At 59.9% G+C, this 24,218-nt stretch overlaps 1 protein-coding gene across 3 annotated transcripts; it reads left to right on the forward strand.

Moving 5' to 3' along the window:
• Positions 1–738: 738 nt before the first annotated feature.
• PELP1 (proline, glutamate and leucine rich protein 1) lies at positions 739–23,889 on the forward strand. 3 transcript variants are annotated; one of them, XM_043582845.1, is made up of 17 exons: positions 739–1,128; positions 10,195–10,259; positions 10,641–10,746; positions 14,866–15,015; positions 15,190–15,261; positions 18,938–18,997; positions 19,253–19,403; positions 19,551–19,680; positions 19,801–19,888; positions 20,273–20,361; positions 20,453–20,569; positions 20,671–20,818; positions 20,923–21,082; positions 21,680–21,735; positions 21,855–22,061; positions 22,193–23,644; positions 23,741–23,889. In XM_043582845.1, exons 1-17 carry the CDS (start codon positions 880–882, stop codon positions 23,831–23,833), a joined length of 3,393 nt encoding a protein of 1,130 aa, XP_043438780.1. In that variant the 5' UTR covers positions 739–879; the 3' UTR covers positions 23,834–23,889. The 3 variants fall into 3 exon arrangements, with proteins under 3 accessions (XP_043438780.1, XP_043438781.1, XP_043438782.1); XM_043582846.1 differs by lacking the exons at positions 14,866–15,015; positions 15,190–15,261 and having other exon boundaries at positions 843–1,128; XM_043582847.1 differs by lacking the exons at positions 739–1,128; positions 10,195–10,259; positions 10,641–10,746 and adding an exon at positions 13,999–14,748.
• The last annotated feature ends 329 nt before the right edge of the window (positions 23,890–24,218 follow it).

The raw sequence follows: 24,218 nt of genomic DNA on the forward strand, positions 1-24,218 counted from the left end.
TACACAGGGCCAAGAGGGAAGCAATGAGGAGGCCATTGTAGGAGGCCAGATGAGAGAGAATGGTGACTGGGACCCCAGTGGCACCGGAGATGGAGAAATAGAAAAAAAGCAGTGGTACTGGGTTGACGTATTTTGGACTTGAAGAAGGATTAGACAGAGGAGCAAGCAGAGAGGAATAAAGGCCCTTAGACTAGGATTTTTTTTTTTTTTGCCAGTTCAAATTATTAATTATCTTTGTGCACAAAGAGGGAAGTATGAGTGTTCAGTGAAGTGTATTAGTGAAAAGCCGGAGCAGCTGGAAATACCATATCGGGCCACAGAACTAGACCACGGTGCACCCATTTCGGCGCACCCCGCAGCTTAAAAAGCGGCGTAAAGGCGCCACGACGCGCACCTAGTGAGACGAGTCGAGCGCAGACCCTGCTGTTGTGAAACAAACTTTGCGTTCACGTGTTTGTGCACCGACTAAGGTCAGCAGAGCACACACCCCCCCCTGGGGCACGGAGCTGGGAAGACCGGAGGCGGCTCGTCCTTCATGCTCGCATTCGCGTTTGCAGGGCGCCAACGGCCGTCCCGGACTCCAGGCGAGACGCCGGGTCCCAGGACGCCGGCCGCGACGAGAGCGGAGGCGCCGCGAGCCCCGGGCACAGCCCGCGGAGGCCCGGGACGCTGGCGCCTTTTGTCCCGACCACGTGGTCCGCCCCGCGAGCGCGGCGCCCCGCTGCCCGCGCATGCTCCCTCGCAGCCCGCGCCGCGAGCCCAACCTCCGCCCGCCCAGTGCGCGGGGACGCGGCCCCCTCCTCACGCCCCCTCCCCACCCGGCGCCCGTCGCGGTGCGTTTGCGTCATCGCGCCACGCCACCACGGAGCCCGGGTGAAGATGGCGGCAGCCGTTCTCAGCGGGCCCTCGGCGGGCTCCGCGGCCGGGGTTCCCGGCGGGACCGGGGGGCTCTCGGCGGTGGGCTCGGGCCCGCGTCTGCGCCTGCTGCTGCTGGAGAGCGTGTCCGGGTTGCTGCAGCCGCGCGCGGGGAGCGCCGTGGCTCCGGTACATCCCCCGGTCCGCTCGGCCGCGCACTTGCCCGGGCTCATGTGCCTCCTGCGGCTGCATGGGACGGTGGGCGGGGCCCAGGTGAGTGTGGCCCGCGGCCCTGGAGGAGAGCGGGCGCAGCTCCCGGGGGCCGGGGTCGCGGGGCCCCGCCGCCGCGCCGGGGAGGTGGCGGGCAGGGGGCCTGGGGCGGAGAGCGGAGCCCGTGTCGCTCTGGGCCACATTCACGCCCTGGGAAAGCCGTCGGTAGAAACTCAGGCAAGAGGAAGGGCCTCGTTTTTCTCCACCGCTAGGCTCTTGGTGGTTCGAGCGGGTTCGAACAAGAGCGGGTTTGATTCCAGGCCCCGGCGTATCTGGTTTTGGGGATTGTTTCGACGGCGTGAGTGAATGTAGTCGACAGATACTTACTGAGCTCTTACGAAGGGGTGAGCTCAGGGTGCGCCTTTTTACGGATGGCAGTGGCGACGAGCAAAATGTTTTCAAACGCTGTGAGAATTGTATGGTAGGGACCCCTAAGCTAACCTGGAGAACTACAGAGATTTTCCCGAGGCCCTAAGCTGAGACCCCTCCCCCCCCCCCCCCCCCCCCCCGGATGAGTAAGGGTTGGGTAGGGAAAGAAAATGGGAGAAGCGGTTCAGGCAGTGGAAAGCTCATGTGGTAGGAAGGAACTGAAAAGAAGGGCGTTGTTGTGTCTGGGCCTCAGAGGTGGTGGGGGAAGAGAGTGGACACGATGAGGCTGGTGAGGTGAGTAGGCGGTGGGCAGGTCATGCAGAGCTTTCTAGACTGGCCTAGAAGGGTCCTTTGGGCTATACTAAGGGAAGAATCTAACATCCATGCAGTTCTGCAAACTAGAAACCCAGATGTCATCCCGAACTCTTGCTCACATGCCTCATAGGCAGTCCTGTTGATTTTATTATTTAAGTAGCTTTCAGACCTGCCCACTCCTTTCGGTATCCTTCCCTTTGCCCCCATCCTCGTCTGAACTCCCATCCTCTTGCCCAGGTGAAGGCACTGACTGTAAGAATGCATAATGCGTCCGACATGATGTCTTCTAACGTCGGGCGCTCCTTTAATATCTCCTGTCTCCATCCTCTCCTAACCCGCCCCCAGATTTTACCCATCCTTCAAGATGGTCTTCCTTGAGTGGTCTTTGTTACTGGGACCTTCCCAGCCCTGTGCTTCCTTCCAGGAAGAGGGTGGTCACAACCCGCTGGATGGATAAAAGCCCCACTTTTATCAGGGACAGTGTCATCATTGATTTTAACATTACTCCTCACCATTAATGGTGACAGAACTGGGCCTCTGCTATCTCAACCCACTTTTGGAAGCGGGAGCCGATTATGCATTTCTCTTCTAAGTCCTCCTCGTCTGATTCATGCGGTTTTAGGTATTTCTGAAATATTATGTATTCTGCCTATACACGCGTGGTTTCTTTCATTGACTTTCAACTTTTCGCTCCTCCCTCAAGTGCCCATTAAGCCCATGAACTTACCGTCTTTCTTACTGTCTGCCAAGTGTCTAAGTGTAGTAGAATTTTGAGCAAAGCTGAAAGTGATGTGGAAAACTAGACCCCTTTTAATACTGCTTGTGTCGTCTTTTCTGGGGGGGTGGCATATTCTGCCTTCACTTTTTTCCTGCTTGTGTGTCTCGTATTGGACCCTGAGTACGCGGGTTTTCTTAGCCTCCCTGTACGCTTGTATTCAACAGACCTTTATCAGGTATCTGTTATGGGCTAGCTATTGTTTCTCTACCCTAGGTAGATAAACAGGCATAATCTTTTCCCTCAGAGGCTTTCTAGCCCAGTCGAGATGAGAACTGAGGGAAAGTAAATGGGTCGGAGCTTAGTGGAAAGACGGATAGATCCCCTGATTGGACCGTCGGTGTTGACCTACTCAATGACTCTGCTTTCCCGCAGGTAACTCGGTAACCCCACAGTGAAGCTGGACTGGTTCACAGGTTCTGGCACCGATTCCAGCCACAATCCCCTGACTTGTCTCCTTGCCTCATTCTGTTGTATCTCATCCATTTCTCACACAGCAGCTGCAGTGAGCTTTTCTTTTTCTTCTTTTTTTAAGCTAATTTTTTTTTAAATTTATTTATCGAGAGAAAGTGTGTGTGTGTGTGCACACGAGGCAGGGAGGGGCAGAGAGAGAGAGAAAGAGAGGGAGAATCCCAAGCCGCGCTGCCAGTGCAGAGCCTGATGGGGGGACTCCAATCCACGAACCGTGAGATCATGACCTGAGCTGAAGTCAGACGCTTAACCTTCTGAGCCATCCAGGCACCCCCGGAGTGAACTTTCCAAAGTAAAATTCTGATCCCGTTTGCTGTCTTTAAAAATTTTTCAGGGGCGCCTGGGTGGCTCAGTCGGTTGAGTGTCCGACTTCCGCTCAGGTCACGATCTCGCAGTTCATGAGTTCGAGCCCCGCATTGGGCTCTGTGCTGACAGCTTGGAGCCTGGAGCCTGCTTCCGATTCTGTGTCTCCCCCTCTCTGTCTGCCCCGCCCCTGCTCATGCTGTCTGTCTCTTATGAATGAATAAATGTTAAAAAACATTTTAAATCCTTCAGTAGCTGGACTTTCTCGGCCCTTGGCCTTCGTACTTGTGGGTCTCTGCTTGGGATCCCTCCCTGTCCTGCTTCCCCGCTCCCCACAAAAATCGTTTCAGTTCTCTGTTTATTTGTCACTGCCTTTGGGAAACCTTTCCAAACCACCCTATGATTCACTGTCCATTCTTAGACCATATTGAAGTGATCTATTTATTCGTTTCGCGTGTATACAATCTCCTTCCCTCCCATCTACACGGCTAGGCTTTGATTTATTTTTTTACACGTAATTGAAAAAGATGTAGGGAACTTACTTCAGATTACACAAAAGTAGAGGAAATAGTATTTTGAAGTATCCCATCCTATGCTGTCCCCATCACCCCAATTTAACAATGAACGTTTTGCCAACATTGCTTAACGGCCACCCTCCCAGCTCTTCTCCCTCCCCCGCACCGGGCATCTTAAAGCAAATCCGAGATCTCATTTCTCCTATGGCCGCGTGTTCTTAGAAGGACAGGTGTCTTATTCTGCCTTGTACCCCAGGGCTTTGCCCGGTTGCGTTCCGCAGCCAGTCGCGCCATCTGTTTAAAAACGTCATCAGCAAGGTGACAGCATTCTCTTGCTCCAAACCATACAGTCATTTACCTTTGCGTGAGGCCGCACCCTGTGTGACCTCTGCTTGCCTCTCGACCTCATCTCGTACAGCTCTCCGTCTGTCTGGACTGTGGCCGCCCACGCTAACCTCTTGATGTGAAACTCCCGGGAAGGTGAACTTCTCCCTTAGGGCTCAGCTTATCTGCCCCTGTTTCGCAGGAGTCTTTCCTGACCACCCTTTGCCAGTTCTTCCCGTCCCGCGCGTTCTCTGTCACTTTGTCCCGATTCATTTTTCCTCGCACTTCTCACTCCTTGAAAGAAATCAACCTGTTTGTTATCGGTCACGTTCTCCCTTCTCCTCGTACCCGATTTAAATTCCATTATAATCACTTTCTCGCCCCTCTCCCTACACCGTGCTTGCCCGGCAATACCACGTCTGTGTTCAGTTCAACTCCCGTTTGTTCTGTGCCTACACCCGCGCAGCTCGGTATAGCTGGAGAGGAACACGTAACCTTGCTGACTGGTCTCAGTTAAAACTCCTGGCTGTCATCACGGCAAGCGGACCCTTAGTGTTGCCCAGCAGTCCTGCTACATTTCCGCTCTCCTGGACAACCTCCGATTACTTCTCTGCACCCTCGCTCTTAGCTGATCACCTGCTTCCCACTTCTCCGAGCCGGTAGGCAGTCGGTGGGCAGTCCCGTAGGCCCCCGCCACCACATCTGCCAGGGTGACCGTAGCTGGCTCTCTGCCTTCCCTCCTGGGGCGAGGGGCGAGCTGGCCCCGGCGACTGCTTGTGCACTAGGGCTAGCCCGTGCCCCCTCCTTCGTCCGATCTTCCTCTCTGTCGGGGCCTTGCCTCAGCACGCAGCTCCAAGCGGCTTTTAGCTGTCCCCACCTCGTGCCCGATTTCTCCTCTCGTCTTCATGGCACCGCTCCTCAAAAGAATTGTTCGTACTTCCTGCCTCCGATTCTTCACCCATTTTTCTTTTGCTTAATAATGTTTTGAGATAATTAAAAAAAATTTGTTTTTTTTTTTAATGTTTATTTATTTTTGAGAGAGAAAGAGAGCCCGAGTAGAGGAGGGGTAGAAAGAGAGGGAGACGGAGTCTGAAGCAGGCTCCAGGCTCTGAGCTGTCAGCATAGAGCCCAACATGGGGCTCGAACCCACCAACCATGAGATCATGACCTGAGCTTAAGCCGGACGCTTAACCGACTGAGCCACCCAGGCGCCCCACATTTTGAGATAATTTAAAGTTTATGCCCAATTTGAAAGAATAATAGACTTCTCGTGTATCTTTCCCCCAGATGCCCCAAATGTCAACATTTTATTTTTTTAAATTTTTTATTAAAGAAACTTTTATTTATTTAAAAAAAAAAGTTTTTTTTTTTAATGTTTATTTTTATTTTTGAGACAGAGAGAGAGACAGAGCATGAACGGGGGAGGGTCAGAGAGAGGGAGACACAGAATCCGAAACAGGCTCCAGGCTCTGAGCTGTCAGCACAGAGCCCGACGCGGGGCTTGAACTCACGGACCGCGAGATCATGACCTGAGCCGAAGTCGGCCGCTTAACCGACTGAGCCACCCAGGTGCCCCTTAAAGAAACTTTTATTTTTATTTATTTAAAAAATATATATATTTTTTAATGTTTATTTATTTTTGAGACAGAGAGAGACAGATCATGAATGAGGGAGGGTCAGAGAGAGAGGGAGACACAGAATCTGAAGCAGGCTCCAGGCTCTGAGCTGTCAGCACAGAGCCGGACGTGGGGCTCGAACTCACAGACCGTGAGATCATGACCTGAGCCGAAGTCGGCCGCTTAACCGACTGAGCCACCCAGGCGCCCCTTGAAGAAACTTTTAAAAAAATGCTTGTTTATTTTTGAGGGAGAGAGAGAGAGAGAGAGAGAGAGAGAGAGAGAGACAGAGCACAAATGGGGGAGGGACAGAGAGAGAGGGAGACAGAATCTGAAGCAGGCTCCAGGCTCCGAGCTGTCAGCACAGAGGCCGACACGGGGCTTGAACTCATGAACTGTGAGATCATGACCTGAGCCAAAATTGGACACTTAACCGACTGAGCTACCCAGGCAGTCCCCCCCCTTTTTTTAAAAAAAAAAAAACTTTCCATGACCATTCAGGCCCTTAGGATTAGGCCTCTTTTTAAAAAAAAAAATTTAAAGTAACGATCAGTCTTTTTTTTTTTTTATGTGTTTATTATTGAGAGAGATAGCACGAGGGAGGACCGGAGAGACAGGGAGAGATAATCCCAAGCAGTCTCTCCACTGCTAGCTTGGAGCCCAATGTGGTGCTTGAACTCATGAACCATGAGATCATGACCTGAGCTGCACCCAGGCGCCCTGGGATTGTTTAAGGTACTCTCACCCCAAGGGCGCCTGGGTGGCTCAATGAGTTACGCTTCTGACTTTGGCTCAGGTCATGATCTCGCAGTCCGTGAGTTTGAGCCCCGTGTCAGGCTCTGGGCAGACAGCTTGGAGCCTGGAGCCTGCTTCGGATTCTGTCTGTCTGTCTGTCTGTCTCTCTCTCTTTCTCTCTCTCTCTCTTTCTCTCTTTCTTTCTCCCCTTCCCCTGCTCATGCTCTGTCTCTCTCTGTTTCAAAAATAAATAAAAACATTAGAATAAAATAAAGTACTCTACCCCCATCGTGGGGCTCGAGCTCACAACCCCGAGGTCAGGAGTCACACACTCTTTTGACTGAGCCAGCCAGGTGTCCCCTCTTTAGTCTTCTTTAAACTGAAGCGGTTTCTTTGTCTTAAGATCACGACGGTTTTGGAGAGCCGCAGGGCAGTTCTGTTTGAGGATGCCCCTCGGTAACGGGATTCGGCAGGAATGATGCGGCCGTGTGTCATTTTGGCGTGTCACATCGGGGGCACATGGTGTCTCTCTGCCCCTCCACTGGTGGTGGTGACTTCGGTCACTGGATCAGGACGGTACCTGCCCGGTTCCGTCACTGTGAAGTGTGGCTTGTTTGTAACTGGTATGTGTGCCGTGCGGAGATCACATGCACGTCTGTGTCTTGTCAGCCTTCTGCCCCGCGATTCCGTGTCTGTGTAAGCGTCTTCTCATTTGAGTCCTCGCTCCGGTGGTCACCTCCCGAACTCGTTCTCCTGGGGCTTTCGGCCTCACCCCTTCACCGAATCACCCCTTTGCAGGGGTCCGTGGCGGTTCTTGAAGACCACCCGTGCTCTTCAGGGTGTGAAGTTCAAAGGTCAATGTTGCCCCCCCCCCCCGCCCCCCCCCGCCGGTCCTTTTCAAGGCATTTCATACAGTTGGCCCCTCTTTTCTTCTTGAGACTTTCCTCTGCTTCCGGCACAGCATCCTGATTTCTTTTCACCCGTTCTGCTCACTCCTTTCCAGCCTTTACCGGGTCCTCCTCGCTTCCCACCTCTGGATGATTGGCGGTCCGAGAACCCGGGCCGATTTCCTCTGCGTGGGCGCTGTCCCTGGAGAGCTGACCCAGTCTCGTGGCCGACAGCTTCCCGGATCCCTGCTCCGATCAAGCCTTCTCTCTCCTGACCCACCCGCCCAGTGCCTGTGTGGCACATCCATTCTGGTGCTAAGTAGGAGCCCAGGTGCCACACGTGTGACCCAGCCCGCCCCTCCCGCGGGGCCCCTGCCAGCAAACCTCCGTTGTCTCTGCGTCTCCCTGTCTCGTGCCCCTGTCGTTTGCCAGCACATCCTTGGGCTCTGCCTTCAGAGTACATCCGGAATTCGACTCTGTGCTGAGCTGGTTAAGCAGCACCACGTCTCAGCCTCCTCCTGTCTGCGTCTGCTACCCAGCGAGGCAGCTCGGCCCTGGGGCTGCGTTTTCAAAAATAAGTCAGACAAGGGGTGCCTTGGTGGCTCAGTCAGGTAAGCATCCGGCTTTTGATTTCAGCTCAGGTCACGATGTCACGGTTCATGGGTTGGAGCCCCGCATCGGGCTCTGACCCGACAGTGTGGAGCCTGCTTGGGATTCTTTCTCTCCCTCTCTCTTTGTCTTTTTTTTTTTTTTTTTTTAACATTTATTTATTTTTGAAGGAGAGAGAGCGTGAGCAGGGGAGGGGCAGAGAGAGAGGGACACATAGAATCCGAAGCAGGTTCCAGGCTCTGAGCGGTCAGCACAGTGCCCGATGCGGGACTTGAACCCACGAACTGTGAGATCATGACCTGAGCTGAAGTTGGACGCTCAACCGGCTGAGCCACCCAGGTGCCCCAGCCTCTCTCTCTCTGTCTTTATCCTACTTGTTCTCTCTCTCAAAATAAACTTAAAACAAAACAAAACAAAAGTCAGACGATATCACTCCTCTGCCCAGTTCTCTCCCCCCCGCCCACTCACAGTCTTTATCTTCTTCAGAGTAAGAGTCACCGGGTGCCTGCAGGGTTCCAGGCGCTGGCCCGGCCCCAGGGACCTGCGTCTTCTATGACTCTGGCCTCGCACTCTCCTTGAGACAGTTGGCCTCCTTGCTGTTCTTTACCAAGAAGAACAGGGCGTGCCTGTCACCGCGATCAATTTTATTGTTATTGTTATCGTTAAAGACTGTGTTTTTAAGTAATCTCTGTACCCACCGTGGGGCTCGAACTCATCACCCTATGATCAAGAGCTGCACGCTCCACCGACCGAGCCGGGCCCGGGCGTCCCCGCTCTGACCAATTTGAGAACACTCCAGAAGGAAGCCCCGTACCCGCTGGCAGTTACCGCCCGTTTCCCCGCAGCCCCTCTCTGGCCCTCAGCCCGAGGCGGCCGCTCTCTACTTTTTGTCTCTATGTTTGCCTGCTTGGACCATTTCGCGTAAACGAGTTCTACAACATGTGCCTTCTTTCACTTAGCGTCACGTTTTTAGAGGTTCACCCGTGTCTCAGAACTTCCCTTTACGAGCCTCCGCCGTGTGGGCACGCCACACTGTGTTTCCCGTACACCAGTTGGTGGGCGGGGGTGGTTTCCACCTTGCGGCTCTCGGGGAGGATGCTGTGAACCCTCACGCGCAGGTGTGGGCGTGCACGTTTTCAGGTCGCTGGGGCAGGAGCCGAGGAGGGGACCTGCTGGGTCGTGCGAGCCCGTACGACCTCGCGAGGAACTGCCCGACGGTTGACGTTCTCCCCAGCAGCGCGTGCGGGCGTGACCGTGTCTTGCTTTCGCTTGGCCCAGATGGCGGGTTCAGCGAGGGCTTCGGTGCCCCCTCCGCACGGAACGCCGTCTCCCTTCCCTCCCCGGCCGCCGCTTTCCTGCCCGAGTCCGCTCTTTCGGGCCCCCTGGTGCTTCGCGCCATCCCGCCTGGTCTCTCGTCTGGGTGTCCGTGTCTTCTGTCGCCTGCACATACAACGTCGGCTCCGCAGCAGCGAACACAGCGTCCCCCGTGAAGCGGATGTGGGGTGAATGTTTGCGGGATAAGCGAGTAAACGTTGCCCTTCGCGAGAGCGGGGCCCCTAACTTGTCGAGCTCTGTTCCTCCGTCCGCCTCCGTGCGTAGCCGGTGGTGTTGGCAGAAGGAGCGGCGAGCGCGGTCGTGGGTCCGGGGGCTGTGAGGGGAGTCTGGCCTTCCAGGGGTCGGGAAATTACTCGTGGGAGGGCTGGGGGACACCCCTCTCTCAGGGCCCCCGGAGTACGCGGAAGGGAGACTCTGGCCGACTCGGTCTGCGTTGGCCTTAGTGGCTCTCCGGAAGCCGGGAGCAGAAGGGGTTGGGGGTGAAGGCAGAAGGGGGTCCCAGGTAAGCCCGCGTCCGATCAGCAGGCATCTGTGGGGTCTCCTCCGTGCCGGGTGCCCTTCAGGGTGGCCGGGCTGAGGGAGCCGCGTCTTGGCAGTCCGGTCGCTGGACGAGTTGGGCTGCCCCCGTGTGGCGCTCCGTTGTCGGGCGGGGAGCCGGGACGGGACTCGGCTGCTGGAAAGCGGGCAGAGGCTGAACTCCTTGAGGGACGGCGGTCGGGCCCAGAGGAGGTGTGATGTCAGGAAAGGGTCCGTGGGGCCGAGAGGGGTTGGGAGAATCCTGATCCCGACGTGCGTCCCTGCTTTCTCTCCCCCAGAACCTTTCGGCCGTCGGGGCGCTGGTGGGTCTCAGCAATGCCCGGCTCGGTTCCGTGAAAACTCGGTAAGTGCGCGCCCCGTTCTTCCTCCAGGGGGAGGCGTCCTTAGGAAGTGGGCCGTGCGTCTGTCCTTCTGTCCCTCTGTTGTCAGCACCCTGCGGATTCCAGAGACTTCTCCGCTCCCAGCGCGGGGAGGGGTTCGTTCTTTCCACGGGCTCCCTTGAGTTGAGTGCCCCCCTCCCCCTTCCAGCTCCCGAGTTTCCTCAGCCCCCCGTGGGACCACCCGGGCCCCCGCGTCGCCACTGCGCACCCCTTGCTGGAGCCCTCCCGGCGCTGCGGGAGTTAGAGCGCCCGGGGGTCTGCGGCGGCGCCTGGCTCTGCCCGGTTAGCATAGAACAAGCTTCCTCCGCGGCCAGGCTTGTCCTCACGCCCTCGTCTCCTGCAAGGTTCGAAGGGCTGTGTCTGCTGTCCCTGCTGGTGGGGGAGAGCCCCACGGAGCTGTTCCAGCAGCACTGTGTGTCCTGGCTTCGCAGCATCCAGCAGGTCCTACAGGTGAGGCTGCCCCCCGCCCCCGCCCCGGCTCCATCCCGGTGCTCCCAGTGCGCTGTGGGCGCTGGGCCTGGGCTCGGGCGGTTCCCCGCGAACAGGGAGCACGGCTGCACGTGGGAACGTTGCGGGAGACCGTTGGATGTTTTTATCCACGGGGTTGTTTTAATTCACATTTGACCTTTCACACACTGCGACCCTTGACCGTTTGCGCTTCCTCGCTAGCCTTTCTAACACGTGGCATCTCGAAAGTTCCTTTTTCCCGGTATTTCATTTTTGTTTTTATTTATTAGTATTCTTACTTTTTGCTGCTCCTGTCTTCCTCTCTTAACGTTTTAATTTTTTTCTACTCTTACGCCCTTTGATGGCCTCCCCACCCGGTTCTTCAGTGAGCGTGTTCTGAGCACTTGCGGCCGAGTGCCGAGCTCTGGGGGACAGTGGTAAGGCGGACTTGAACCCTGCCTTCATGGTCCCTGGAATCCAGGGGTCGGGGAGCCTTCTGTGGAGTGAATGTTTACAGATGGAGGAAATGAAGAAAAACAGCAACTTTTATTTGGAAAAGACAGCATATAAACCATCCCCTAAGAGTTCATTCTAATGAGTTGGTACTCATATCTTTAGAGGATGTATTTGGAGCAGATTGATGAATCTTACCTCTGTGGTGGCCTTAAACAGTTTACCCCTTCGTAGAAATCCGTGTATCCGAGTGAAGGATGTTCTTCTTAAATAGACTCAGTTGTGGTCATTCTAATTTTCCCCTGAAACCAAAGCATACTTATATCCATGTTGCTCTTGAAATGTACCGTACTTTGCGGACCCTGTTGTAAATGCACGTGAAAGCTTTCAAATGTCAGCGACTTAAAATTTTTTTTGTTTTTTATTTTTTGAGAGAGAGAGTGCACTCATGCACGCAAGCTGGGAGGGGCAGAGACAGAGGGAGAGAGAATCCTAAGCAGGCTCTACACTTTAACCATAGAGCCTGATGTGGGGGCTCGAACCCACGAACTGTGAGATCATCACCTGAGCCGAAATCAGGAGTCGGACGCTGAACGACTGAGCCACCCAGGCACCCCAGATCCCAGCTGGTTTTAATTAGCTTCTGAATTTTTAAACTACTGAAAGCTTTCTCAAATACTTATACGGAGTAGATACCAAAGGCCTTAACGTAATTGTATTTCTGTTTCTTCAGAAGCTCTCTAGATCGTGCTGTTTATCGTTAAGGCTTATTTTGAGTGCGACATTTCAACGTAACTCCTTTGATTTCTCCCTCAACAAAATAACCGAAGGGCAGTTTTTTATCCTATCTCGGGCCACCTTTTTAAATTGTATTTTATTAAAATATATATTTCAATAAAAACTTATTTTTATTAATTTTAAAATTGATCTTGCAAGTGAGAGAGAGTGTAAGCAGGTGAGGAGCAGAGAGAGAGGGAAAGAAAGGATCTCAAGCAGGCTCTGCTCTGTCAGCACAGAGCCCAACGTGGGACTCAGTCTCACGAACCGTGAGATCATAACCTGAGCGGAGATCAAGAGTTGGGACACTTAACCAGCTGAGCCACCCAGGTGCTCCGTTTTATTTTTTTAAGTACGCTTCACGCCCGCAGTGGAGCCCAGCGTGGAACGTGAACTCACGACCCCGAAACCGAGACATGAGCTGAAACCGGGAGTCGCATGCTTCTCTGATTGAGCCACCCAGATGCTCCCCCAGGCAGCCTTTTTTTTTTCCCCCCAAACTGTGTTACCGAAGGGTGGTTGACCTACAGCGTTGTAGCAGTTTCAGGTGTACCGTATGGCGGTTGGAAAATTCTGTACGTTCTGTGATACAGATGGTAAGTGTTTTAGGCTGTGCAGACCACACATGGGTGTTGTTACGTTTTGTTCCCTTTTTTCTGTTTCCTACCCATTTAAAAACGCAAAAGTCGTTTTTAGCTTGTGGGCCTTGCAAAAACAGGCACCAGGCACCCACAGACCGTAGAGTCTGGTGACCCAAGAGACTTTGCTTGAATGATTGTAACTCGGGGCTCCCGGCCGGCTCAGTCGGTAGAGCATGACTCTCAACCTCAGGGTTGTGAGTTCAGGCCCCACGATGGGCGTGGAGCCTACTTTTAAACAAAAGTCAAGAACTATACAACACGTGTGAGATGACGCACGACGGCGGGTGCTGTCGGAAGTGAAGCGCACGGTTCTCTTGAGAAGGCGGAACGAGAGTGTGGCCCAGGCTGGGGTGACGTGGGCACCTTTGCAGTCAGGGCCAGTAGTTCAGGGAGGGTTTGTCGGAGTGGATTGGACTAGGAAAGGGAGAAAAGAGGAGTCTGGCCCCTCTGAGGGATTCTGAGCCAGCTGCTGTGGCTGGGTGGGGTTGGCGAGGCGCGACTGGGGAGGCAGGCAGGCAGGCAGGCGGGCCCAAACCACGTATGGCCTCGTAGGCACGTGAAGGTGTTGGTGTTTATTCTCACAACGGTGGGAGTTCATGGGAGGTTTTGCGTAGGGGTGAGGAGAAGGAGGTGGTGGCGGCAGTGACGTGATCGGATTTGCATTTGGAAGGGTTGCTTGGGCTGCTGTGTGGAGAAGGGACTAGGAGGGGGCCGGGTCGGAGACAGGGAGACCACGCAGAAGGGAGACGTCAGGGTTGCTGGGACTGGACAAGAGGCCGTAGACACGATGAGAAGTAGATCGAGTGCAAGAGAGGGTCGGAGGCACAGTGGACAGGTCCCGATGGCAGAACCCTTCAGGGGAGGACGTGTCCGGGACGACTCCTGGATTTCAGAGCACGGGGGCGGGGGGGAGGCAGGGGCAGCCAGGCTTGTAGGGGACGGTGGAAGCACTGGGCTCATGGCCTTGGCCATCCTCTTGGTCAGAAGCCCTCTTGGCAAGCGTACCCCTGATCTCAGAGAGTGACCCCGCGTGTTCAGCAGGTGCGGGCTTTCGTCGGTGCGTCTTACGAAGGGGAAGAGCCCCCTTCAGCAGTGGGTGGCTGCTGAAGCTGGGTGGGGGGGGCGGGTGCGAGTGCCCTGGAGTGCCGACCTGCACGGGATTCGGAGGCGCACCACACGTAGCGGTCAGGTGGGGGAGGCTGAGCTCACGGGGACACCCGGACTGCGGGTGGTGTGGAAATGGGGAAGGTGTTTACGCCCCTCCGAGGTGGAGGGAGGCGAGGACGAATACTGGTTTCCAATCTGGCAGCTTGGGTTATGAGGCCTGGGAAGTGCTTCTGGCCGAGCGGGGGACTCTGAGGCCGGGTTGACCCGGGGGTGGGGAAGCGAGTGGGGAGATGGAATGAAGTCGGGAAGCCGGACAGTCCTTTCAAGATGGAGAGGAATTGGGCAGAGCCAGGAGGGGCTCGGAGAAGGGTTTTCCGGTGGGGGCACCCGCGTGCCGCTAAGTGTCCGTGGGAGTCCTTCGGGGGGACTGGCCGGAGATCAGGCCTGGGGCCGGGTGACGGTGTCAGGTTCTGAGAAGAGGGGACTGGTCCTCGCACGGGAGTCGCGGCGGCGGGAAGCCGGGGGCATCCCCGTGGCTGGGCTCCCGTGTCCTCTGTGACGGTGGCAGTGGTGGAGAAGGTTGCAGTCGAGGGGAGGGTGCGGTGGGGTACCCGGAGGAGGCCCCCCGCCCTCACTTTCCCACTGAGCGTTCTTACTGCTTCGGTTGCCGGGGGCCTCTGGTCTGGCGGGAGAGAGGTGCTTCCTGCTCCTTCTGGGAAGCGCTTCTAGATCCAGACGGCGTTTTCCTCCGTGAGTCCAGGGTGGGTCTGAGCCAGGCAGGAGCCAGCGTGGCGACACGGGGCGGTGTTGTTACGGCCGAAGCTTCGGTGCGAAGCGCTCCTCTCCGTTCCTAGCAGGGACGCGCAGCGCGGGAGGATCTGAGACTTCCGTCAGTGGGCTCGGGAAGGCGCGTTCCCAGATTTCGGGGCCCCCAGACGCCCGTGATGCTGACACGTAGACACGCGTCCTTTCTGTGGACCAAGGCGCCGCCTTGGGGTGCCCCGTGTCGCCAGCGCGCCTTTCCCTGGTGGGTTTGCTGCCGGTGGTGACCTTCCCCGTGGTGTTTCCCAGAAGCCCCGTGTCGCGCCGCCTCCTCTCCGCGACCGCAGAGGTGAGGTTGGGAGCACGGTGTCGCTGCTTTCAGTCCCAGGACCCGCCCCCGACGATGGAGCTGGCCGTGGCCGTCCTGAGGGACCTACTCCGGTACGCGGCCCAGCTGCCCACGCTCTTCCGGGACATCTCCACGAACCACCTGCCCGGCCTCCTCACCTCCCTCCTGGGCCTCAGGCCAGAGGTGAGAGCCCTCACAGCGCTTACCCTCCGTGGAGCTGGAGTGGGGGGAGTGGGGGGAGCGGGGGGGGGGCAGCGGGCAGTGGGGGGGGAGCGGGGGGAGTGGGGGTGTGCAGGTGGGGTGTGGGTGGGCGCGTCGGGCTCTCCGGCCCGGCCTCACTTTCTGTTCTGCCCACAGTGTGAGCTCTCCGCGATGGAGGGGATGAAGGCTTGCATGACCTACTTTCCTCGGGCTTGTGGGTCTCTCAAGGTAAGTGATCGTGCGCAGCGCGGTGGCTGTCTCACCGCAGACCGTCGGGGCGCGTCGCGGAGCATTCTGAGCAGCTGTGACCGTGCCGCCTCCTAGCGCTTAAATGCTCTCTCATCGCGTCCTCACGGCTGAAGGAACGAAGTAACTTCCCTGAGGTCGAGAAAGTTCAGAACCCGTGTCTGTGGCTGGAGTCTAGGCTGTTAACCCTGACTCGGCCCTTCTGCCCTCCTCCCCTCCCCGCCTTCCTACCCTCCCGCCGTACTCTGTTCCTGAAGCTCACGTAATCTCCTCCAGGAAGCCTTCCTGACTTCTCACTTCCCCATATCAACTTGTATTCCTGACTGAGCTCTCTGTCCCTTCCCCACCCTGTCCCCCAAGCTGTCATGACCCGCACAAGGCGGCTGTTCGACGAAGCCTTACTAGGTCACGTGGGCAGGGTATCTATCAGTGGGTCAGGGGAGGGGGGAGGTCAGGGAGAGGAGTGCAGTTTTACTGTCCAGGAGGCACAGTAACAACACGTTGTGTCAGAGCAGCACGTTAAAGAGTGCCGCGTAACCGGCTCGTGTCCTCGGACGCCAGCCTCGTGCCCGGGAACAAACGGGTGGCCCGTTCGTTGTGGTTTTTCTTCCTTCGTCATACTCCGCGCCGCTCGGCAGACCGTCGGGCGTCCCGCCGCTCAGAGGGACGCACAGAGCTGTAGGGAACTGGAATGCGGGGCACGTTGGTGGCTCCTTGTGCGCTCAGCAGTGTGGTTGCCTGTCGGCCACCGTCGTTACCAGTTAGGGGAGTTTGCCATTAGGGGGTCTAACGTTGAAAGTAAGATCCCCTGGTTCTGCGATCGAGTCGAGAAAGTAAAGGAAAGCGAGAGAACTGATGGCGGCGCCCGCCGAGCGCGGCCACGGGGCCGACACCCTGTCACGGCCGTGGTCCCGGGGGGTTGGTGTCGGTGGGTGAGGCAGACGAGGACGCGGGCCCGGAGCGGTTTCCCCGACCTACCCGTCAGGTCTGCAAGCCTCGTAGCTCTGAAGCCAGGGCGGGTGCCACGTCGGTCGGCCCTTCGAGCCCGAGCTTTTCCCGCGGGAGAGACCCCAGAAGCTCTTAAGAATGTAGCCTGGATGGGCCGATAGGCTTCCACGGGGAAGCCTCACGGATGCCGGCTCCGGTCGGCTGTCTCGGCTGGGGGAGGGAGGGCCACGCAGAGCCCTGGGGGCGGACGTGCCGTGGGCCGGGAGCGTGTCCGCCGAGGCTAGGTTAGGTTAGGGTTAGGGTTAGGGTAGCACCGGTTCCTCGAGCTGTTTCCCAGTGGCACGGGGTCAGGTCCTCATCAGTCTGGGTTTTCACAGGCTACCCTGATGGCAGGTGACGGGATCTCTGGGTAGTCAGGGCAAGATTTTGTCGAGAAGGCCTTTAGAGCAACTGCTAGATTTTTCTAAAGTCGAGTTGGGTTGTTTTTATAAAGTTCAGCCTAAGTTGTGCTGAGTTCAGTAAAAACTGCCTTCCTTCCGGAGCGCTCTGTAAATTAGCGTCTGGAACCACGCAGGCCGTGTGTTTGTCCCCGAGCCCCCACCGGTCAGGGCGGGTGTCCGTTCTGGTGCGGCTCCTGAGGGCCCGCGTCCTCCCGCCCCCGCCCTCACCTGTGCCCCGAGGCGGGAGCTGAGGTGTCGCCGCCTGCTGGACTCCCGCAGTCGGGGGGCTGGACGCCAGGGCATCCTGCGTGGGTGCCTCTGATCTCTCTGTGAGAGGACAATCATCCACGCTAATCCCCAGCCTTGGGGACACGTTCTGGCCTGCGTTTTGAGTGTCTTCCCAAAGGTCACAGCAGGACTTCCAGATGTTCCAGGCCCTGGGTGCCTGCCTCCGGCTCGCTGAGAACACAGTGTCATCTGGTGAGCATCCCCCTGTGGACGCCACGTTTCAGACAAGAATCTGTGAGAGGCTCCGGGGCGGCTTGTACTTGGGAAACTGATAAGTGCTGTTTGGAGTGTCCGTCTGCCCCCTGGCTCGTCCCAGGGCAGTGGCGGCGTCCGAGTCCGGGATGACCCCTCCCAGATGATGGGCCTCCAGCCTCCCAAGTCTGTGAGGTCAGCCCCGCGGAGGCTCTCCTCCCCCTGCCGAATGGACGAGTAGTTCCTCGGGATGAGCCGGAACAGTAAGCCCCTGGAGAGGCTCCCGCCCTTTGCGTGGGTGCACGCGTGCGCTCTCCAAGTGAGACGTCGTGTGGTTGGCCTGCTGGGTCATCTGGGGCAGGAGCCGCGTCCCTGAGCTGTGCTCCGTCGCGATCGCATACGCAGACGTGTTGGCCTCAGCCCAGCTCTTTGCACCAGCATCTCGGGGAAGGTGACCAGAAGGGCAGGGCGCCACCGCGCCTGGGCCTCTGGCCGCTCTCCAGGAAATGTCCTCCTTGGGGGGCGGGGAGTCCAGACCCCCGTGGGCAGTTCCCATCTTCTGTGAAGTGTTCTGAACCCTCCCACACCACACCAGCCGTGAGAACCGCGCTCGCCACGGGGCAGGTGGGAGGGAGCCGTCTGCTTGGTTTCCGAACCACATGCTCCGCTTCCACCCGCTTCCATCCGCGAGGCCCTGCCGAGGGCCCGGCGCCACAGCCGCTCTTTTCTCCAAGTTCACCCTTGTGTGCGTGGGGCCCCGCCCCCACAGGACCCTCCGGCCTGGGGTGGAGGCCGCATCTGCTCCTGACGTGTGTCCCCAGGTGGATCCCCTTCCTCAGCCTGGCCGGCCCGCCCCCTCCCAGCCCCTGCCCCTGCTGATGCCTTGTGTCCTCCTGACTCTGCCCCTGCAGCTGGGGTCCGTCCCCTCTTCCTGTGTCCTCACGTCAGCGTTCTTGCCCTCATCTGTGCCAGTGTTTTCACAGCCATGAAATACGTGGAATTGTGAGGGAGACCGATTCTGACCGAAATGGGTGTTTTAAAAAATTGTGATGGAGCAGCGTGTAGTTCGCCGTTAACGCATCAGATCACAGGACCTAATAGCTGCTGACGTTTCAGATTAGCGGAGCGATGTTTCAGGACGCCTGTAAATATAACGTGCTGTGAAAACAAGCGGTTTCTGCCGGTGACCGTCAGGGGCACTGCCGACGGCACCGTGGCTTTTTGTCTCCGTTTATAACGGAAAGAAACCTTGCGTTTCACTTACGGGTCAGTGAAGATGATGAAGATATTTCTTTCCCTGCCATGTTCCCAGGCCCCGATTCTGGCCCCAGAGAGCTTGTGGCCCCCCAGTGAGGCCTCGTGTGGGCGCTGTGACACCGCAGCCCAGGGCGGGGACCTGGCCCTGCCACACTGCCTTCTCTTGCCTGACCCTGCCCTGTCCTCGCCCCTCCGCACCTCGGCTCGGGGCCACACTTCCCTGCGTGCACCTGTCGTCGTGTCTCCGCCGCAGGGGTGGGGGTGTGGTGGTTGCCGCTTTTTCAGTACTGTGTCCTTTTGGCCTGAGGGAGAGGACCCTCATTTTGCAGAAATCAATGGGAGGGAGCCCCGTGTCTGTGGGGCCAAACGGGAGGCAGGCTGAGGGTGAGGGCGGACGTTCGGGATGTCTTTGGACCCCGGAGCGGGTGCGCTCCAGCACGGAGCCCGTTAGCCTGCCTTGCGTCCTGGGTCTGCAGGACGGAAGGGCCTGGGCGCTGGCTCACCAGCCTCTTCCTCTCTGTCCCCTGGCCCAGGGCAAGCTGGCCTCATTCTTCTTGTCTCGCGTGGATGCTTTGAGCCCTCAGCTCCAGCAGGTAAAGGGAAAGGAGGCGGGTGGAGACTCTGGGGGCCTGAGCTGGAGCTTTCTTCTCTCTTCCTTGGCTTTTCTTGCTGTCACTGCCATCGGACTGTGACGTCACCTCCCCACCCCATCTGTGTTCCGCCCCACCGTCCCTTCCTGTTCCCCTCCGAGCTCTCTTTCTCGGCCCGTTGGGGCCGGGGGTCGGGGGGGGTGGCCCTGGCGCTGGGCCGCATTCCCGTCTGACTGCTTGCTGACGTTTCTTCCGCAGTTGGCCTGTGAGTGCTACGCCAGGCTGCCCTCGCTGGGGGCCGGCTTTTCCCAGGGCCTGAAGCACACGGAGAGCTGGGAACAGGAACTGCACAGCCTGCTGGCCTCCCTGCACGGCCTGCTGGGAGCCCTGTACGAGGGAGCGGACACGGGTAGGGGCTGCCGCAGGAGGGGCCCGGGAGGGGCGCCTGGCGGTGTGGGGTGGTGCGGCTCAGCACGTGGGGGTCACCTCCCGTGAGAGAGAGGGACGGGGACGGAAGAGGGACGTCGGGGTGCGAAGTGCCGATGTTTCCGCACAGCCCCCGTGCAGTGTGAGGGCCCCGGGCTGGATGTGCTGCTCGCGCCCTCGGAAGACGGTGACGCCCACACCCTCCTCCGGCTTCGGCACAGGTTTTCGGGCCTGGCACGCTGCCTGGGGCTCCTGCTCAGGTGTGTGAGTGAGGGCGGGGGGGGGGGGTGTCGTCTTCCCCGGGGAGGAGGCGGGGGGCCAGGGAGGGGGTCCCGTTGGGGAGCCCGTGCTGAGGGTGTCCCTGCTCTCGTTCCCATTAGCTCTGAGTTTGGGGCTCCCGTGTCCGTCCCCGTGCAGGAGATCCTGGACATCATCTGCCGGACCCTCAGCATCAGTGCCAAGAACATCGTAAGTGGACCTCGTGCTCTGTCCGCGGCCCTTCCTCGGGACTGGGGCGACTGGGAGAACTGTGCAGGAGGCGAAGCCCCCAAACCGGGCCCTCCCTGAGGCTGTGCCGGCCAGCGCCTTCCTCTTGGCCAGACGCCACTGCTCCCCGGGCTTCTCGTGACACACATGCACATCCCGGTGGGTCGCTCACGTGTCTAGGAATGCTTCTGGCACATGCTTCCCTAGGGGAGGGCGAACCCGGGGTCAGCCGTGCCTCCCCTCCTCTCTCGGGGGTCTGTCTCCGGGGACGGGTTTGTGGCGCGGGGCGCGCTCCTCCCCGTGTGCACACGTGTGCGGTCCCCCTTCCCTCCCGCACGCGCCTTCCCTCTGCCGTGTGTCCTGCAGAGCTTGCTTGGGGACGGTCCCCTGCGTCTTCTGCTCCTGCCTTCCATCCACCTGGACGCCCTGGACCTGCTCTCCGCGCTCATCCTCGCGTGAGTGGGACGGGGCGGCGTGTCGTGAAGGGGTGGGGTGTCGTGAAGGGGCGGGGCCAGAACGGGGTCCCTGTTCTGTCTTCACCCCCAGGTGTGGAAGCCGCCTCCTGCGCTTCGGGGCCCTGATCAGCCGCCTGCTTCCCCAGGTCCTCAATGCCTGGAACCTCGGCAGGGATGCCCTCCCTCCGGGCCAGGAGAGGCCTTACAGGTGACCGGCGAAGGAGGGGTAGAGAGGGGAGGGCGGGCCGGGGGCCCCGAGGGGACCTGGCCGGCGGCCCCCTGACAGGCTTCTCTCCGCTCGCCCCTCAGTGCCGTGCGGACCAAGGTGTATGCCGTGTTAGATCTGTGGGTGCAGGTGTGCGGGGCCTCGGCGGGAGTGCTGCAGGGGGGCGCCTCGGGGGAGGCCCTGCTCTCCCACCTGCTCAGTGACATCTCCCCGCCCGCCGACGCTCTCAAGGTGAGCGAGGCCCGTGCTCCTGGCCGGGGACCGTCCCCCGCGCCCCTGCTCCCTAATCTCTGTGTCTGCCCACGTGTGTGACTCCCGCTTCCCTCCTCCGTCAGCTGCGCAGCCCCCGGGGGAGCCCTGATGGGGGACTGCAGTCCGGGAAGCCCAGCGCCCCCAAGAAGCTGAAGCTGGATATGGGGGAGGCCACGGCCCCGCCCGGGCACCGGAAGGGGGACAGCAACGCCAACAGCGACGTGTGCGCGGCCGCGCTGAGAGGTGGGTGAGGCCGTGCCCGGCAGCCTGGGGCCGTTGTTGAAGCGGTGCCCGTAAGGCCCAGGGCCGGCCCGGGGCTGCGGACGCCTGGGCTCCTGCGTCACATGGGGCTCCGGGCTCTTCCTGCTCCCGCAGGGTCTCCGCTACCTGCCCCGTGCTGCTGCAGCACAGGGTGGGGGGGTCCCTGCCCCTCGGAGCTTGCACACCCCCCCCCCCCCCCACTCACCACCCCCAGCAGGCTGCTCAGCGGGGCTTCCTGCTTTCGCAGTCACTGATCAGGAAGCAGGAGCATAGTCGGTACCGTGTGGTTCGAGGGTGACTTTCCTCTGGGTCTTGTGTGTCGCCCGGCCCGCCACCCGCCGCATGGAGAGGAAGGTCCCTCTCCCCGCGTCTGCGAGTGCGTCTGCGCGTGCGTGCGCAGCATGCCTCCTCACCCGCCCGTGCTGTCCGCGGCCCTGGGCACCGGAGGCGCTCCTGTGACCCCCGGTGTGCTGTCGAGAAGCCCAGCGACTCGACCGAGCCAGTCAGGGCCGGGGCCGCCGCCCGGCTCGGGCTGCAGAAGCCCCACTGGCCCGCCTGAGACGCCCTCTCCTCCCCCAGGCCTCAGCCGGACCGTCCTCATGTGCGGGCCTCTCATCAAGGAGGAGACTCACAGGGTCAGTGGAGACGGGCGCTGCCGTGCGCGGGGGCTGCCCCCCGAGGTGGGGTGTGCAGACCCGGACAAGGCTCGGGTGGGCTTGGCGACGTCTCGAGGTGCGCTCCGTGTCCTTTTCAGAGACTGCACGACCTGGTGCTCCCCCTGGTCATGGGGGTCCAGCAGGGCGAGGTCCTGGGCAGCTCCCCATATACCAGCTCCCGCTGCCGCCGGGAGCTGTACCGCCTGCTGCTGGCCCTGCTGCTGGCGCCGTCTCCCCGCTGCCCGCCTCCCCTCGCCTGTGCCCTGCAAGCCTTCTCGCTGGGCCAGAGAGAGGACAGCCTGGAGGTAACTGCCCACCTGAGCCCACCCCTGCGCTGTCGGGAGTGTCCTGTTCCTGACGCCACGGGCCCGCCCTCTCTGGGGCCGTGAACCCCTGTCCTGTCCCTGATGCCACGCCTGCCTCCGTCTTTCCTCAGGTCTCGTCCTTCTGCTCAGAAGCACTGGTGACCTGTGCCGCTCTGACCCACCCCCGCGTTCCCCCCCTGCAGTCCATGGGCCCTGCCTGTCCCGCGCCTGCCCCGGCCCCCCCTCCCGAGGCCCCATCTCCATTCAGGGCCCCACCCTTCCACCCCCCGGGCCCCATGCCCTCCGTGGGTCCCATGCCCTCCGTGGGTCCCATGCCCTCCGTGGGCCCCATGCCCCCGGCAGGCCCCATGCCCCCCACACGCCCCGGGCCTCCAGCCACAGCCAACCACTTAGGCCTGTCTGTCCCCGGCCTGGTGTCTGTGCCCCCCCGGCTCCTGCCTGGCCCTGAGAACCACCGGGCAGGCTCAAACGACGACCCCGTCCTTGCCCCTAGTGGCACCCCTCCGCCGGCCGTGCCCCCAGATGAAACTTTCGGGGGCCGAGTGCCAAGACCAGCCTTTGTTCACTATGATAAGGAGGAGGCCTCCGACGTGGAGATCTCCCTGGAGAGCGACTCAGACGACAGCGTGGTGATCGTGCCCGAGGGGCTGCCGCCCCTGCCGCCCCCACCCCCCACGGGGACCACACCCCCCCCTGCAGCTCCGGCCGGGCCACCGACAGCCTCCCCTCCCGTGCCGGCCAAGGAGGAGCCTGAAGAGCTTCCCGCGGCCCCGGGGCCTCTCCCACCCCCACCGCCACCCCCCGTGCCGGGCCCCGTGGCGCTGCCGCCACCCCAGCTGGTCCCCGAAGGGCCTCCTGGTGGCGGAGGACCCCCCGCGCTGGAAGAAGACTTGACAGTCATTAACATCAATAGCAGCGATGAGGAGGAGGAGGAGGAGGAGGAGGAGGAAGAAGAGGAGGAGGAAGAAGAGGAGGAGGAGGAGGATTTTGAGGAGGAAGAGGAGGAGGAAGAGGAGTATTTTGAGGAGGAGGAAGAGGAGGAAGAGGAGTTTGAAGAGGAGTTTGAGGAGGAGGAAGGTGAGCTGGAGGAAGAAGAGGAGGACGAGGACGAGGAGGAGGAGGACGAGTTGGAGGAGCTGGAAGAGGTGGAGTTTGGCCCGGCGGGCGGCCCCGCCGAAGAAGGGGGCCCTCCGCCCCCCAGCCCGGCCCCTGCCCTGCCCCCTGCCCAGCCCCCTGAGGCCCCGCCCGAGCCCGGAGTGGAGCCCGGGCTGCTGCTGGAGGTGGAGGAGCCCGGGCCCGAGGACGAGCCGGGGGCCGAGGCCGCCCCCACGCTGGCCCCTGAGGTGCTCCCCTCCCAGGGCGAGGGGCAGAGGGAAGCGGGGAGCCCCCCGGCCGGGCCGCCGCCCCAGGAGCTGGTGGAGGAGGAGCCCTCGGCTCCCCCGCCCCTGCTGGAAGAGGGGACTGAGAACGGGGGTGACAAGGTGCCACCCCCACCGGAGACGCCTGCGGCCGAAGAAATGGAGGTGGCGGCAGAGGCAGAGACGGCGGCCCTGCAGGAGAAGGTGAGGCGGGCGGGGGGCTGCGGGTGCCCTGGCGACCTCGGCCGCCCCGCTCTTCCCCGTGTGGCCGCTTCTAATCGCGTGTCTTTGCCCCGAAAGGAGCAGGATGACACGGCTGCCATGCTGGCTGACTTCATCGATTGTCCCCCTGATGACGAGAAGCCCCCAGCGGCCCCCGAGCCTGAGTCCTAGTCTTCCCCTGCGCCCCCCACTCCTGTTTCCAATAAAGTTGTGTCTTCGGCTATCGACTGCTGCTTCTTTTGCCTTTTACACCACCGTGTCCCCGTCCAGAAGCCCCGCCGTCCACCGGGCTCCGCAGGGGTGCCCGTAGTGCTCCCCACGCGTCTGCGCGGCCGTCCTGTGGTCTCCGTTGTCCAGAAGAGGAGCCGCTGACCGAGAGGGTGATGGACTGTCCTCTTGCTCAACGGGGCCGGGCCGGGGTTTTCTGTGATCTGCCCCGCACTCTTGCCGCTGCTGCGCCCGGAGCCGGGCTGCCCGTGTGGGTGAGACCGGGAGGGGTGAGAGGACACGGCCTTGCTTGTCCGTGTGTGGCCGTCCTACGTGTCCTCGTCCTCGT

Source organism: Prionailurus bengalensis, chromosome E1, assembly GCF_016509475.1.
Source record: "Prionailurus bengalensis isolate Pbe53 chromosome E1, Fcat_Pben_1.1_paternal_pri, whole genome shotgun sequence".
Classification (NCBI taxonomy): domain Eukaryota; kingdom Metazoa; phylum Chordata; class Mammalia; order Carnivora; family Felidae; genus Prionailurus; species Prionailurus bengalensis.